Raw genomic sequence first — 17,727 nt, forward strand, 5'->3', positions numbered from 1 at the left:
ACCCAATATGATAAACCAACTTTGTCAAATTAAACTTCAAACAACAACATTCATGTTTCACCCATGAACCTAGAACAATGGGTTTTAGCTACTTATACTAGTGTTCATCACAAATAGGTTCAATTTCATCCCAAATAGCAAAAACCAAGAGAAGAAAAGAAGAACTTGATGGTCAAATCTCCTCCTTGCCTCTTGCCTCTCTATTTCTTGCACTAGACTCTCAAAAACTTCCCCCTTCTTCCTTGGGCGAGCTTGACTTTATATAGGTTAAGTGAGTTTTTTTCCAGATTTCCAATTCTGCCCATAAATAACTCTTCCTGGATTTTGGACTAGCGCGACCGCGCATCTGGCCGCGCTAGTTGGCTGAGATTCTGTCATGGACGCGCTAAAAGGAGCGTGGTCGCGCACCTGGATACGCATGTCCTGTTCGGTGTTTCATCACTTCTGTTCCTCGTCTTCAAGCGTACTCAGCTCTGAGGGGTTTTTCTTGCTCCAAAATGGTTCCAATCACAACTGTTTAAGGCATCACCTAGGCTCCTCATCCTGCAATATATACAATTCACAATTAGAGCCTATTTTTCATCAATTAACCATATTATGATATTAGAATATAATCAAGTGGGAGCATAAACAATCGCCAAATTAACTAAATTTAACCGATTATCTGTTGCAAACACTTTTACCCCATTTAGCGCCAAAGAATCTGCAATTGCAACATTTTAAAAGAGTGGAAAACAAAGAGTGGAATAAGGCCATTTGGCAGAAACTGGATTGACAGAGGCCTTGCCTACAATAGTGGGATCTTTCCAAGTTGGAAAACAGCATGCTTGGATAAAGTTCCACTAAGAATAGCAATAACAGTTATCACACACACATATATATTGTTTAGCAAATCAAAACAAAGACAATTTTTTTTGTTTTACTATTCATTCCTCAAATTATTTCGCAGTACTTTTTAAAATGCTATCACTGTTATGGTAAAATTATAAAATACATAATTTATTTAATTTTTCTTAAAGGGAGTGCAAAGTCAAAAGTAAATAACTAAAAATGTGAACCGATGGAGTATCAACTAACACTAAATGAATTTTTGCTTATTAGCAAACGAACATTGGACTTCCCCGCACATCAGCTGGTAATCTTAAGCTAATAAAAAAAGAGTAAGTAGTATTCTACAATTATCAAAAGCAGAGTAAACATAGTAGTGAAACTTTTTACCACTAATTTACCAGATTATTTGTAAGATTATTCCTAAAAGACACTCTTCTAGACGTCTCAAATAGAATTGAGAATTTTTCACAAAGCACCATCTTTTAGTCCTAATTATCAATTAATAGAAACCCTTTGCTATATTACGTTCTATAGATATCTTTTATGCAATTATATAATGTATTTAATGTATTTAAGGTAGTGTATTTAATAATACAACAAAAATTAGCGGCGTACAAAAAGGAAATCCAGCTATTTCTGAAATGTATTTACCTGTATTCAAACATATGCAGCGCTAAATACGTAACGTATTTGCACAATATCTGGGTCGACGAAGATGTTAAAAATGGAAGGAAATCAAATCAATTCTGATTTCCCTAATTTTACTCAACAAACTTAAAAGTTATCCCATCAATCTGTATTCTTCTCAAAGTCAAAAATACAGAAACGTTAAAGAAGCGAAGAAACAGAGCAACTTGCTTCTATATTGTGCGATTTTCTTCTCCTCCTTATCGATTGCGACAAATTATATATAGAAGAAGGTATAACTCTTCTATATATATGGCAAGCTTGACAGTTTTGTTGCGTCATTCTGGAAAGTGGAACGATGAGGGCAATTATATCGACTTTTCAATTGAGGGAATACTGATTAAGGAGTATGCTTCATTTAATGATTTAGTTTGTTCAATTTCTAATCAAATGGGTATAAATTTGAGCACAAATACCATTAAAATACAATACAATGTTGAAGGCAATCGCACGCCAATGGAAATACACAATGATATGGGTTACAAAGTGTATGTAAAATTGAAAAAAGAGAACAGAGAATTTGGGATGTATCCTCTGTGCATTACAACTATGGAAAAAGAGCTTATCTCTGGAGATGGTTTAAATCAAGGCGACATTGTGCAGATAGACGAAGCAGTTCAAATGTACGATTCCGATACAGATTATACACTAGCTATAAAACTTGCCAATTCAGGAGAAACGATTGGAGTGTTCGAACTCCACAAGGATTTGATAATTTCAAAAACTAATCAAAAGGAGGTTATGGCTGGACAAGTGTATAAGGATAAGGCTACATTGAAAGAGGTGATAAATAATTATGCTATAGCTCAAAGGTTTCAATTCCGTGTTGATCGGTCTAATGCTGTCAGGTTTGATGTTTGTTTAACTTTGTTGTATTTAGTTGTAGTTGTGTGTTTCCTCCAGATGATGAACACCTTTGAAAATTTATATTTGTTTAGTGTTCTTAATAATATGTATTCAGGTGTATTTTACTATTGAAAAAATACAACAGTGGCTATGATTATTTTCATATTATGTCTATAATGTTACTAAGTATTTGATTATTCATACGAATGTATTTAGTTGTATTTATTGTATTTAATCACATCTAACAATATTGTAATTCGTTAGTATACAAAATTACATATACACAGATATCAATTTGGTACTTTATGAATAGGAAGTATATATGTCAGATTCGTTAAGTTGTCTGATGTATGAACTTTTCTGTCTAGCTATGCATTAATATGTATTTCAGAAGATTGTGATTGGAGGTTTAAGGCTTCAAGCATTAACAAATCGGAATTATTCAAGGTGAGAGAATTCAATGACAACCATACATGTCCGCTGAAGGATAAAGTGTACGAGCAGCAGCAAGCTAGTAGCAGCCTTATAAGTGGTATTATAAGGACAAAGCTTACAAACCATAAGAGGAAATACACTCCGAGGGACATTATTGATGACGTGAAATCAGATCTAGGTGTTGATGTTAGCTATATGTTGGCGTGGAGGGCTAAAGAAAAGGCAATGAATTTTCTTAGAGGTGAACCGGTTGATTCATACAAAAAATTACCAGGATACTTATATACAATGGATAAGACATATCCAGGTTCTCACATAAGAATGGAAAAATCGTCAAAGAATGAATTCATGTACGTGTATATATCATTGTATGCATTTATAAGGGGGTTTGATCATTGTAGACCAATTGTTGTAGTGGACGGAAGTCATCTAAAATCCTACTACACCGGGACATTCGTTTCTGCAAGCACGTTGGATGGGGCAGGTGAGTACCTCAATAATAATACAATTTGTTAATATTTAAAGCATTGGAAAATATGTATTTAAAAACAATTATATTCAATTGTATTAAACAGGTCATATATTGCCACTGGCATACGGTGTTATTGATTCAGAGAACGATGTTGCTTGGACGTGGTTCTTTGAGCAATTCAAGATAGCGTACGGTGTAAGGGAAAACATGTGCATTGTTTCGGATAGAAATGAGAGCATCATTAAATCTGTATCGAGAGTATATCCGGATTTACCGCATTGTGCTTGCATATGGCATCTATGGAATAACGTATACAAGAAATTCAAAAAGAGTCATGCCAAGTTGAGTGAGATATACTTCTCGATGGCAAAAGCATACACACAAACTGAATTTGATAGTCTGATGGAGAAGGTTGAGAAGGTAGATATTAGGGTGAAAGAATACTTAGAGTTAGCTGGTTACGAAAAGTGGGCTAGGTTGTATGCACCTGTTAACAGGGGATGGACAATGACGTCAAATATAGCTGAGTCAATCAATGCAACACTAGTTTCAGCAAGGGAATTGCCAATATATGACTTCCTTGAAGAAGTTAGGAAGATGTTTGGTCCTTGTAATTGTAGTAACCGTAAAGAAGCTACTCAGACATACAAGACGCTTGGGAGAAAATACCAGGAAATGCTGGAGGTGAATGAGACCATGTGTACCCGTATGACTGTAAGTTAATTTTTTATGGCATTATTGTATACAACTGAATACATTTTTTTAGGCAGAACTACTGGTATGCATTTTTATGAATATTTGCTTGAACTAGTAAATAATATAGATGAATACAGGTAAATACATGTTATTATTAAGACTGTATGCATGTGATAATGATTACAATGGAATTCAGGTGATTGATACAGTTTAAATTGATTGGAAATACCTGAAAACATCTGCTAAAAAAAGGTTGAATACAAATGCATACAAATGCAGACTGTAGAGTAATACAGTTGAATACAGTTGCATACAGTTGCTGGAATCAGCTGAATTTAACTGAAATTGAATGAAGTTGCAATTTTTGAAGTTGATAGTAACCATTTAACTCAGTAGTATATATTTGTTAATTCATGTAAATGTGTTCAAAACGTATATTTCTGTTTTTAAATGTAGGTGGTACCCTCAACTGAATACTTACATACTGTTAACGATGGTGGGAGGAATTACACAGTCTGTCTGCTCGAGAGAAAATGTGTTTGTGGGAGATTCCAAATTGATGAATTGCCATGCCCACATGCCTGGGCTGTATTGAAGAGCAAGTTTTTAATGCCTGAAGAATATTGCTCTAGCTATTACAAGCCAAGTACAATTGTAATGACATACGATGTGCCAGTGTACCCGCTACCGGACAAAAATGACTGGAATATACCAGAGCATGTTGCAGAGGAGGTTGTACTACCACCCAAATGGAAAAGACCTCCTGGAAGGCCAAAGAAGAAGCGTGACAAAAATTTAAGTGAATTGCTGTTGCTGAAAAATCAACATTCATGTAGCATATGTGGGCAGAGAGGACATAACAAGCGAACTTGTAGGAATGCTCCACGTAATAAATAGTTGTATTCTGACATGTATTGTTGACTCGACATTATCAGCTATAATGAATTCATTTTTCGAAGTAATATATTGTGGAATGAATTTCGTTAATATTTTATGAATTTATTTAGTTGAAGTATTTTTATATATATGATTTGGCTGTGAGAGTATCTTAGTATAGTTGAATACAACTATATCAATTCCTTAATATAGGTGAATACAACATGTAGAATAGAGTTGAATATAGGTTAATAACACAGTTTAATTCAACTGACTTTGGTGGAATACACTGTAATACAGTTGAATACAGATCTGGACATCTGGTTGAAACAGTTGAATTTAACTGACATTGGATGAATATAGGTAATTCAATTGTTTAATACATTTGAATACAACATGTTCAATAATGTTGACTATAGGTTAATACTACAGTTCAATTAAATTGACTATAGCTGAATACATATGAAATCAGAGAAAAATACAGTTGAATACAGTTGAATAATACAACTAAATACAAGTTAATCAATATAACTTGTATTGTTTCTAGTCAATTCAAAGTTACATCTGAATGGATGCAGCTGAATATACTTGCATACCAACTGTAGACAACTGATAAATACACTTTAATACAACTGAATTGAACTGAATAATATAGATTAATACAATAAGCTAAACAGAATAATACAACTAAATACAACTGCTTAATACTGCAAGATAAAGCTGATCTTATGCAGCTGAATACAATTCAAAAATTGGCATTAACAAAAATCATTCAGCATACATAAAGTTTCAGAAATTTTAACTAACATGTGCGTTAGCTAAAACCTGTTCAAGCAAACTTAACTAAATTTCAGCATGTAAGTAAATAGCATCTACGACCAAAACCACTACAATCAGTATCATTGTTCAAGCTAAACTCAAAAAAAAACCTAAAGCTATTCTAAAACTATTTGCATCTTTGCCTCCGAATCAGAGATTTGCCTTTCAATCTTTGAAGGTGCTTCACTCTCGCTTATTGCATCAGCATCTATCTTGCGCATAGCATAGTCCCATAACAGAGCACCATATCTTTGACGGAGAAGAGTGACATAAAATGGTGTTTTTTGTGTAATCTCTCCAATAGTGCTCAGAAACTCCGCAAAGGCTGCAACATGCACTCCACAATCCCTAAACAATAATTGATTGAAATAGAATATAAATTAATTAATCCATATACTGTGTATAAAACATATAAGAATGATGATTGGATACTTACATGCTGCCCGCTTTCTGTTGAGGCAGATTTGGAACGAAGATAACTTCAAAAGGTTCGTTATGATCCTTGTTTGTGTATGCGGGATAAGCATACCAGTGAATGCCTTGACTATCTCTGTAAAATCCACTAATTGACAGATACAGAGGTAATAGCTTAGCTAGCTTTACAATCTCAGAGACTACGTATGCATCATGACCGGAAGACGTGTACGAGTCGTACACTTTGATACATCTATCTTTGAAAGTCACAACAACCAACACCCAATGAAGTTTTTCCTTCAAGTTCACTGGTATCAAGACATTATCCACTGTATGCCAGGGTACATTAGCATGTAATCTGTAGCCCCTAATATACTCACATACAACGTCTTCTTGTTTTGCTACATTAGCATTACTATCTGTATCTTCATACCTGTCATATATTTTATCTATTCTTTGTCTTGAATATACAATCAACAGTAGTAAACGTGAAGTCCCTATGCTGATTGTACTTGCCCATCTTTCGCAAATAGTAGAATATGACATCCATATGCTATAAACAAAAGAGGTTGGTAGATAGTGTGAGTTTATTTGCTTGAACTAAGAAATAATATATAAGAATACCTCAATACAGATGCTAAAAAAAGTTGAATACAACAGAATACAGAAAATAGAGGAATACACTGTAATACAGGTGAATACAACTGTATTCAGCTTATGGACTACAGTTGAATTCAACTGACATTGAATGAATACAACTAATTCAATTCCTTAATATAGGTGAATACAACATGTAGAATAGAGTTGAATATAGGTTAATAACACAGTTCAATTCAACTGACTTTGGTGGAATACACTGTAATACAATTGAATAAAGATCTGGACACCTGGTTGAAACAGTTGAATTTAACTGCCATTGGATGAATACAGGTAATTCAATTGTTCAATACAGTTAAATACCACAGTATCAATAAAGTTAATTTAACTATAATATAAGTGAATACAACTGTATTCAGCTTATGGACTACAGTTGAATTCAACTGACATTGAATGAATACAACTAATTCAATTCCTTAATATAGGTGAATACAACATGTAAAATAGAGTTGAATATAGGTTAATAACACAGTTCAATTCAACTGACTTTGGTGGAATACACTGTAATACAGTTGAATAAAAATCTAGACATCTGGTTGAAACAGTTGAATTTAACTGCCATTGGATGAATACATGTAATTCAATTGATAAATACGGTTGTATACAACAGTATCAATAAATTTAATTATACGTTAATAATACAGTTCAATTCAATTGACTATAGCTGAATACATAGGAAATAAGAGAAAAATACAACTGAATAATACAACTAAATACAAGTTAATAAAACAACATGTTATTATTTAAAGATAAGATTATCATTTTTGGGAAAGACTCACATTGTCATCCCATAACTTCCCGTAAATGGATAGAAGGTAAAACCAGTTTTTGGAATCAACTTGATCAACTCCAAAATCCAATGGAATGTGAAGTATAGACTTGTTTTTCTTGTAATGGTCGTCGAGATTACCTCTACAAGTATGATATAAAACTCATTATGTACATACCATAAAAAAATGAAAACATAATACAATGAACGGGGGAAAACTCACTTCTGATCATGTCTTGCTAGAAGACCTTCACGAACCCACTTGTCATATTGTTGAATGAGTAACATAGGATGTGGACCCGTTATTGGATCTTCCTCAAACGGGTGTCTTTTTTCAAAGATGGGTGTCAACTTTACAGAGGAACATGCTGTAAATAGAACATGCTGTAAATAATCACGATGAATGCTGATTATTACGTTTGTAAAATCACTTACCTCCTGAGTCGAAGTTAGACTGATAAGGCGAAGAGTTCCATCTACTTGGTCGCCTATTTCGTTGAGGTTGCACTGGTGTGGCTTCATCTTTTTTTGCACTTGCGTGAACAACTATTCTAGTTTCTGGAATTTGACTGGGTAGAAACTTGTCGTCCAGTTCAAATTGAGAAACATAGAATTCTTTAGATACATCCTCTTGGTTTGTGGTAGATGGTATGATGGACGGTACCTCTGAAATAGTTTTCTGGTAGTTGTATGTATCATTGTTATCATGGTAACTTAATGTTAGAAAAAAGATTAAATACATATATGTAGCTAGTATACATTACAGAAAATGCAGATTAACCAAGCAGAATACATGTAAATACAGTTGAAATAAAAATAAATACGGCAGTTTAAAGTGATATTACAGATTAAGTGTAACACAGTTATGAATACATTTAAAAAAATATGCTCAATATGTTAAGATTTAAAAGTCAGAATACATATATATAGAGCTGAATAACAGTTAAATACATCAGTAAAATGGCTAGATTAAAACATATATGAATACAGCTAAATACATATGTTGAATATGATAACTGCTTTTATACCTCATTATTATCTCCGACATCTGTGTCAATGCCACCATCATGTCTCACTATGGGTTCAGTTTGCTGATTTTGTTGAAGTTGGTCTGAAAGCATCTTGAAGTTATCATTGATCAATGTCCTTAGAGACTTGAACTCTCCAACAACCTTAACAGTACAAAATAGTTGGAAAAATACTAAAACACATAGCTATCAAACTTTATTGATTAATCGGTGGGTAAATACTCACGTATTCTTTGAATGATTTTAGGTCTTTCCTCAAAGAAGATGGGTCCTCATTTTGGCCTTCTGGGAGCTGATGGTCATGCACAACTTTATGTCCAATGTCAGAAAGACAAACAGGAGGGACTTTGGGCTGATATTCTGGTTCTTTTGTAGGAATCTTGGGTTGTTCCTTGACCTTCTTATGTGGCAGTGATAAAGATGGACCAACACTTTCAACATGTTTCTTCTTAGATTGAAGATTGGGTGTAGGAGAAAAGTCATCTGTATCCTGTCCCGATTTGTCTGAATGCGCAGGAGTAGGTATTTTCTCAATATCGGCGCATACTTGAGGAATATGAAAAACAACAAGCTCTATATCTAGAGGAGTGATGTCCTTGAACACAATCTGTGAACAAAAATAAGTTATGACTTACAAAAAACATATTAATGCATAACTGTACAATGCTATATTCAGGTGTATTTAACTCTGTTGTATTCTGAATGTATTAAAATGTATTAATATGCAAGTATTCATGTATATAAGCTTATGAATCCAATGAATACAACAGTAGGCTTCCCCTCTAACTGAATGCAAATGTATGCAAATTATATATGTATTTATGTTCAATTATCTTCAGAATATTGATAACATTTGTATATTACCGTGTTTCCGGTGTCTTTGAACATGCCGTTCATCAGATAAGAAAATGTTGGCTGATTTCCGGTGGTTCTCCAATTGAGTATTCTGGGGACCACGTCGCAGACTCGGACTGCAATTTTGGAATCAACAGAAGAACAGCACTCATAAAACCACACCTGCATAGCTAGGGGCATCCCAGCTATCCTGTAATACTTCTTCAAAGCATCCATCTTCTTGCTAATCGAGTTTATCAACAGCTCAAATGCTTTAATACCCCAATGATATTCAGAATAGCGCCCACTCTCTACTAAGTCAAAATCTAGCCTCGGTATAGTTGCACTATTCTTCTCAGATGAAAATATAAAGGTGTGGATGAAATACAACAAAGATATCTTCAAAGCATCCTCATCATTGTCGGGGCCCCATGCCTTGTCATTGAAGCATTGTCTTAAGTGTTTCTTCTTTACAATATTAGAACTTCCAAAATAAGTCGCAATAAGCCGGTTAGGAGGAGTTTCACTAAACTCAAAATCTTCATCTTTACCTACACATTTGAGGCCAGTCACAAGCGCAAACTCCCTTAATGTGAAATGTAATTTAGTACCATTGACGTATACTGCAAATACATTGTTTGGAGTGCCGTTTAACTTTCGAGCCATGAAGCATCTGAAGAGTTGATGTTGGACATCAAATCGCTTCATTTGAAGAAATGAGCCAAAGCATGTATTGCCGAATTGTTGGAACTGATCGGGAGTAAGCTTATCTTTTAGCTGGGATACTATATCAGTGTTAGTGTAACTACTAATATGGGGTGCTAATTTTGGCTGGTGTTTCACAAACAAATCAATTCCCTGCAATGAACATTGAAAGATACATGTTAATACAGATGAATACATTGCAAAAATACATATTAAGATTTTTTGGAATACATGTAAGACATGATACAGTGACAAAGCCAAATGCATGTCAGACAACTACAAACACTTACAGAAGACTAGATACAGTGACAAGGCTAAATATATGCTAACATACTTTGTAACATACAGATATAATACAAAATATTTCAGATGAATACAACTGAATACATATGAATGCATATGAATACATTTGAGGTCAAACTGGACAATTGAATTATCGCAAATATATATTAGCAAACGCTAAATACACATGAATACATATGAATACAGGTAAGATTACATTAAAAATGAACTGTTGGAAACAACCAAATACATATGAATACATAAACATACTATAGAAGAAACAGAATACACTATACAAAAAGGTACAAAAATACAAGAAGATACATATGAATACAACAGAATACATGTAACAAATACCAATTACCTTTTGGTTTCTTGAATCTTTCATAGGTTTTTTCCTCTTTGAGCCAACTTGATTTTTGGTTTCTTTTGAAGCTTCATCAACTTGGACTTCTTTCAACTTGTCCTTGTGTATTTTACTTCTTCTTTCATCAACTTTGGATGCTGATAAACCTGCAAAATCTTTCTCCGCTTGAGTCAGTTGCAACGAGAAAGAGGGCCCATCAAAATAGAGAATTTTGGTGGGTATACCTCTGGGTAGTCTGTTGAGTGGCGTTGCATCCTACATTAGAGAGAAAACTCAAAGAATCCTGGTGATTAACAATACAAATGGAAGATATATCAGAAAATTGTGTAAATTCGCTAAAAAACCTTATAGAAACAAACTAATGAAAAAACAATTGCGAAGAAGAATTACCTACGGGGAGAAAATTACCAAAATACAACTGTGAAGCTTGCGAAGAAGAATAGCCTTTGGGGCGATAATGGCGGAGGAGGGTTTTGGAAGTGTATGGAACGTGTGTTTGTGGGAGAAGAGGGAAAAGTGTATTGAAGAAGAGAGAGAAAAGCTGATGAGAGGAGATATACGCAAATTAGGTGAGAGAAAATAAAAAAAATGAGATTAGAAAAATATTTTGTAGCATATATTAAGCCTTAATTTTAGGATGGAACTAAATTTAGATTTTTTGCATAAACTAAAAAGGGTATTTATAGAATGTAATATTTTAAAAGGGTATTTATATATTATAAATAGGGTACTAACCTATTCTATAGGTGGTAAAATTTCCAATAGAATTCATGAATAAGAATATATCAGGAATGTGCCGTCTTCAGATTTTGCGGTCCACATCATAAAAATAAAAAGTCATCCACGGAATTGTGATTTGATATCCTAAATGTAAAATACCATCATCATCTCCATAAATCATTACCACGGGCGGCCCAGTACACTAAGCTCCCGCTATGCGCGGGGTCCCGGGAAGGGTGAGACCACAAATGTCTATTGTACGCAGTCTTACCTTGCATTTCTGCAAGAAGCTGTTTCCATGGCTCGAACCCGTGACCTCCCGGTCACATGGCAACAACTTTATCAGTTACGCTAAGGCACCCCTTCTATAAATCATTACCACGATAATACAAAAAAAGTTCAAATGTAACGAGACAATAAAGGTCTTGAACATCTATTACATCAAGATACTGCATAAGGTACCGAATACTGAGGTATGGAAAAGCACATGCAATCAACATTGATGCAGAGTTTGGAGACAACACCAGTTTAGCCATAAATGCAATGAGATGAAAACCATGGGAAACCACATGTTTAAAGTGAAAGATAGCTAGTGCTCAGTAGAATAGTAGTGTTGTGTGCAGGTGGACAAGCTGGTCCCGAGACTACTGCTACAAAAAAATAAAAGCATTGATGCAGGCATGCCCACTTCTTGAGGCTATTTTAACATTACTGCTTCAAGTTTATGATCCTGAGTTGCAGTAAAAGATAAATGTACCTAAACAGAGAAATAAAAGACAGTTTGGACACTTCCAATAGCTGTTCAATGACATTCAATACCATAGCAAGAAAGAAGACACAGTAAGAATGATCTGAGTAGTTCTTATCTTCAAATTCCCTAAAATTCCGCCTCCTGATACAACAGTTTATCGATCATTTTCTGCACCATCTCCTAACCTGTCCCTAATTGATAAAATAAAACTCAAGAAAATCTCCAAATAAAGGACAAGAAAAAGGATCCAAAAGAGTCAGAAAATTTTTTAATACTTCATCAGTTTCTGGAGATAACATATACATATTACAATTGAGGAACATTTTTTTAGAGTTTCACCAGCTACTTAGCAAAATTATAGGATCTCTAAAGAATTTGATGACTTTTTTTTTTAATTATTATGATAGAGAATTAAATAATTTTCTCTGCCTCCTAGAAATATTTGAAACTATAAAAGAACTTGATATTTTTCTTTAAGTTGTCCTAGCAATGCTTACATAGTCACCACGCAGAAATAATAAAACATTGACTTTTGAATGAGATTATGACATCTAATTTCTTTTTCTACTCAGAAATTAGGATACCAAATAAGGTTAATTTAGCACTAAAATTTAAGGATGTCACTATTGCAAAGATGTTTTTCTTAATTTCCAAATACAGTCATCTCATGGTTGATACAAAACCATTAAGAAAGAAAACTTCTCTGCTTCCACAGTATTGGAAAAGGCAAGTCTCTTCAACTTAATATTACTTCGAATATATGACCTTTAGTAACATAATGTTCATCAGATCAGAGAATACAATATCTTTTATTGGGTAAATAATAATTAATTGTTTAGTTTATTTAATTTTCCATCCATATACCAAAATGGCTTTGATCCACATTTAAATTGTTCTAGCCACTGAATTTGGAGGTCTATTGGAGATGCTTCCCACAAATAATAAGTGGCCCCATACCAAACTTGTAAGCATAAGTTCCACCAGATGATAAACTACAAATTGACCAAACAATTCTAGCAGCAAGAAGAAGAAAGCACATGGTTGAAAACCCACTGCCTAGAACAACAACCACATGAATTAGAGTAACTATCTTTGTTTTTTTTGACCCAACTAGACACTAGCTACTATCACGCCTCCTTTTTTCTACCACTCTCGGAAGGGAGTATAAGGGAGTTTTTTTTCCAATTCAAAGTGACAATCGAAACGAGATTATTTATTTATTAAATTTAGAGTCGCCACTTGGGATAATTTACGGTGCCCTAAGTCACTAGTTTCAAATCCCGAATCGAGGAAAGATTGACTCTGTTTTATAGTCCGCGAATACAGAAATCCGGGTAAGAAATTCTGTTAACCCGAAAGAAGGTGTTAGGCATTCCCGAGTTCCGTAGTTCTAGCACGGTCGCTCAACTATTATAATTGGCCTATTATCTGATTTTAATACATGTTTTAACCTATGGTTCAGTTTGAACTTTATAACCGCTTTTATTTGTTTTAAAGGAAGATTGCAACGTCATTTAAAATACGTCTTGAACCACGTCACATAAATGCACCCACGATCATCGACATATTTTATCGAACATTGTTGAGATTTGGATTTGGGTCACATAAATGCCCACCCGAGTTTAGGAAGGTAAATTATTAAAATAACGCGCCTAAAGCAACTACGCATTTGCAACTTTGCAAGGGCCATGAAAATTCGCTAAATGGCACGCCTCGATTTCTAATGATAAACAAGATTAATTAAACGAGGGCCTTGCACTTTAAGATTTTATTTGGCGCGGCATACCTCGATTCTAATTTTAAGGATCTAGCTAACTAAATAAGTCTTAAAGATATTATAATTACTCCTAAGTTAATGGTCAAACTCAGATTATTAATCACAGGGCCAGCACTAAGCGAGGTCTAATCTAAATTGAGGTTCAGTTTGCATCTTGCTAGTCATAAACCCAAGTGTAATGAAAAACAAACATTTTAATCACGTGAGACGGACTGGGCCCGCACAAACAATCGACGGCAAGCTAGGTTCAACAAGGGTGGAGTGGGTCCGAATCCTACTCACAAATGCCTTCAGATTTGGGCCCAAAGGAGAGCCCAATTTCTTAAAGTGATATGACTGTCCAAGGACACACCCCATGTAGACTCAGCTGGCCTTGACTTTCGTCAACTGGGCCGGTATCAAGCCCCAAATCTCAGAATCAACATTTAAGCCCAAATCGGCTAGTTACAAATCAATCAAAATTATAAGCAAAGCGAGATTGAACTAACAATTATTTCTTATCCTTAACTAATTAACACAAATTGACTAACTAAATTTCTATTTCTATTTTTGCATGTATTAATCAAATTTGCTTATAAAAGGGAACATCCAGTGAACCAAACGAACGAGCTACTGGGCTCAAGAAACAAGCCCAAGTAGCGGCAACATGCCATTTTCTTTGCAAAGGACCTCAGAATCCAAAGCTTAATGAGCTTAAAACCTTTAAAGAACAAGGCTGAAGATCCTAGACTCGATATCGAGTCCATGTTAATGCAAAACAACAACAATTAACAAGTAAAACACGAATTGATAAGTCTCATCAATACCCAATAACTCGTACACCCAGAAACTTTGAATATTACTAACGGCACACGTCCAGAAGTAACTTGTAAAGAAATAGAAAACTGACCATAATCTAGAACCCCATTCAATTAGCTATTTTGTGAATCTGAATGTTGTTTAAACATGACACATATGCCATGACATCTTAAATGACTTATACAACAGGAAGATAGCTCTAATACAGTCCTCTTACTTAAATTACATAATGGAATATAGGATCCAACTACTAACTCATTTAGCACACACTACATAAGGTCCAAAATGTTCTGAATCAACTACACTCAAACAAAACCATATTTAAATCCTAAAGTAAACATGTAACATTTAATGTCCTGGTTGACTACACATGAGGAAACTTGGCTAGGAGGAGCATGAAACAGAAGAGATTCAATGCAGAAGAAATAAAGCTAAGCTATAAACCAACAACTTAAAGTTTAAACTTCAACATTCCATTTCCATTTAAATCTTCAATTTGAGTATTACATTGTGTGAGTCTCAAGAATATGTACCTGAAAATTGAAAGGGAAAAAGAAGTGAGGAAGCAGTAGGCAGCAGCAGAACCAAAGAACCAGCAATATCAATGAAACAATAAGCCCCACCACAGCTCAAAACCCACTTTTGAAACCCCAAAATCAAGCCATCTCCAAACAAGATGCAAGATGTGAAGTTTTTCAAAGATTCTAACTAATGGGAAGAACTAGAAAATCCAAGATGGAGCAGAATTTTGATCAGTTTTTCATCAAGGAAAATGCTGGAAATCAGTGCAGTTTTAGAGTTTTCAGCCGTTTTTTTTCCAGAATTTTATTTCTTAATCCCTTCCAAAAAAAATCCCCTTGAATGTCAAGCAAAGGTGCCTTTATAGGCAAGATATTAGGGTTGCCTAAAAGAATTCAATTTTACAATTAAAACCTTTTTCAGTTTTTGTTTTTGCTCACATATCCTCAATTTAAAATTCATATTTTTAGCTAAGTCCCCACCCCAACTTCCAAGAAGCTTCCTATTTAGTTACTAGAGATTCCCTTCACCTAGAATTTCCAAATTACCCTTACAACCCCTGTTATTTACTCCTTCAACTTAAAACCAACTCTGGGTCAATTTTGAATTACTGGTTCAAACCCAAATGAATGGGTCAGAATTGAACCCAAGGCCCAAACCAAAAGATTATAACTCCAACTGACTAATTCGAGCGAGAAGCAGAAAGGAAAGACAAATGAACAACTACAAAAGCCCAAAATCTAAAATAACCATTGATTTTCTTTTAAGCTACATACCAAACCAGAATTAAACTTACAAATTAATAAAATCCATCTCAAGCTAATTAACAGAACATGGCATAACCCTAAAAAATAAAATTAAGAAAACGGAGGAGAGTAATTAAAAACTTGAAAAGAGAAACTAAAAACCTAACAAATGAACCCTAAATTAATCTAAAGGAAAGGCATGGTTAAGATCTCTTCAACAAATTCAGACAGAGGACATGCCATTTGAACAATCATAGAAGAAGAAGAGGAGGAAGAGAAAAGAAGAACGAAAATGGACAAAGAAAGAAACAGAACTTACCCAACACTTGAACTCGCGACTGACTCCCGATTTAAATCGCAAAATATATTAATCACTTGTTCTTTGTCGAAAACAAGCGAATAACATTGTTTCGCGATAAAATCGGCCTTGGACGCTCATAAACACCGGAGAGATGATCTTGCATGAATGGACTTGGTTTTGACTTCTAAAGCTCGAACCCTAGATTCAAGATTCGAAGAGTTCTGGCCATGTTCGAGAGGAACAGAGTGGGGATTTGGAAAGAGGGGAGTGAGGGGGTCATGGGGTGTTAATTTGGGGTTGTTTGGTAAAGGCGCCGCCGGGCTCGAGGTGGGGAAAAAGGGGTAGCGCATTAGGGTTTTGGGGGTGGTCTCTGAAGAGACGAGGGTGAGAGAGAGACGTTGGAGGGGTGAGAGGGGAGAGTTCCGACATTTATATATTAAGGTAGATCCAATTCTGGACCGTTTGATCAACTGATATCAACGATCCAGATCAAAAAGAAAGAAACGAGGTCGTTTGGTGGGGTGTGGCGACGGACCGGGTAGGGAGTGAGTTTTGGGCTGAATTGACTGGGTCTTGGAAAAAGAAAAAAATGACTTGGGCCTGTGTAAATTTAATTAAAGGCAGCCCAAACTATCAACCTTCTTTCAAAAGTCTTTTTAATTCCCTTTCTTTTGTTTGTTTTTCTTTTCCTTTTTTAATTAATTAAAACTTAAATTAAAAATTCCTAAAAAGTAATTAATTTAATAAATTAAGCTAAAACCTAACATAATATTTACAAGAATTAATTACTTCTAAATTAAAGTGGGAAATTATTGATTTATAGTTAAAAGGCTAGAAATGCAAAAATAAATCAATTTTGTGATTTTCATATTTTTAATAAAGCACCTAATTTAATAAGTAACCTAAAAGTGTGAAAATAGATCCTAAATGCAAATGCAATGTATTTTTGCATTTTTCAGTAATTAAATAAAATAAACATGCACAGACAAATGCAAACAATTGACAAAAAATGCCACAAAAATCCACAAAATTGCAAACAATGGAAAAAATTATTTTATTTTGAATTTGTGGGAGTAATTCATATAGGGCAAAAATCACGTACTCACAGCTGCCCCTCTTTGCTCGGAAACACGAAGAGTTTTCGTGCAAAGATAAAGTGAGTGGATACGAGCGATTTTTGCCCGTTTGAATACTCCGTGGAAAGCATTTTTTTTTTGAAAAATTTGACCGCACCCTGCTTTTGAGGTTGCCTACATATCCTTGGCTATAAAGGAATCAGGTCAGTGTAGTTCGGGAAGTTTTGGTAGCTGGGACTACCATGATGCTGATGATTTCACTGTTGTTGTTGCTGCTGCTACTGCTTAATGAACCCCTTATTACACCATGTCAAAATACAA

The 17,727-nt window shown here is 34.6% G+C and overlaps 2 protein-coding genes across 2 annotated transcripts; one reads left to right on the forward strand and one right to left on the reverse strand.

Moving 5' to 3' along the window:
* The first annotated feature begins 1,770 nt into the window (after positions 1 to 1,770).
* Positions 1,771 to 4,864, forward strand: LOC107774427 (uncharacterized). Its single transcript, XM_075240179.1, has 5 exons — positions 1,771 to 2,366; positions 2,733 to 3,283; positions 3,375 to 3,985; positions 4,095 to 4,163; positions 4,424 to 4,864. Exons 1-5 carry the CDS (start codon positions 1,771 to 1,773, stop codon positions 4,862 to 4,864), a joined length of 2,268 nt encoding a protein of 755 aa, XP_075096280.1.
* Positions 4,865 to 5,778: 914 nt separating this feature from the next.
* On the reverse strand, positions 5,779 to 10,336 carry LOC107793773 (uncharacterized). The gene is made up of 10 exons (XM_075240180.1): positions 10,301 to 10,336; positions 9,395 to 10,222; positions 8,757 to 9,137; positions 8,531 to 8,674; positions 7,938 to 8,181; positions 7,726 to 7,870; positions 7,513 to 7,645; positions 6,919 to 6,986; positions 6,099 to 6,509; positions 5,779 to 6,010 (listed from the first exon to the last, which is right to left on the reverse strand). The coding sequence occupies exons 1-10, from the start codon at positions 10,334 to 10,336 to the stop codon at positions 5,779 to 5,781; spliced, it is 2,622 nt and encodes an 873-aa protein (XP_075096281.1).
* Positions 10,337 to 17,727: the final 7,391 nt, after the last annotated feature.

Source organism: Nicotiana tabacum, chromosome 20, assembly GCF_000715075.1.
Source record: "Nicotiana tabacum cultivar K326 chromosome 20, ASM71507v2, whole genome shotgun sequence".
In the NCBI taxonomy this organism is placed as follows: domain Eukaryota; kingdom Viridiplantae; phylum Streptophyta; class Magnoliopsida; order Solanales; family Solanaceae; genus Nicotiana; species Nicotiana tabacum.

Bases quoted from the DNA above. Each gene is read 5' to 3' on its own strand.
- LOC107774427 (XM_075240179.1), top strand. From the start codon at position 1,771: ATGGCAAGCTTGACAGTTTTGTTGCGTCATTCTGGAAAGTGGAACGAT. The intron at 2,367-2,732 runs GTTTGATGTTTG...TTTTCTGTCTAG, and splicing joins GATCGGTCTAATGCTGTCAG to CTATGCATTAATATGTATTT. The intron at 4,164-4,423 runs GTGATTGATACA...TTTTAAATGTAG, and splicing joins ATGATTACAATGGAATTCAG to GTGGTACCCTCAACTGAATA.
- LOC107793773 (XM_075240180.1), bottom strand. From the start codon at position 10,336: ATGCATTTGGCTTTGTCACTGTATCATGTCTTACAT. The intron at 6,987-7,512 runs GTGAGTCTTTCC...ATCCAATGGCAG, and splicing joins GGAAGTTATGGGATGACAAT to TTAAATTCAACTGTTTCAAC. The intron at 6,510-6,918 runs GTCAGTTGAATT...AATATATGACAG, and splicing joins TTACAGTGTATTCCACCAAA to GTATGAAGATACAGATAGTA.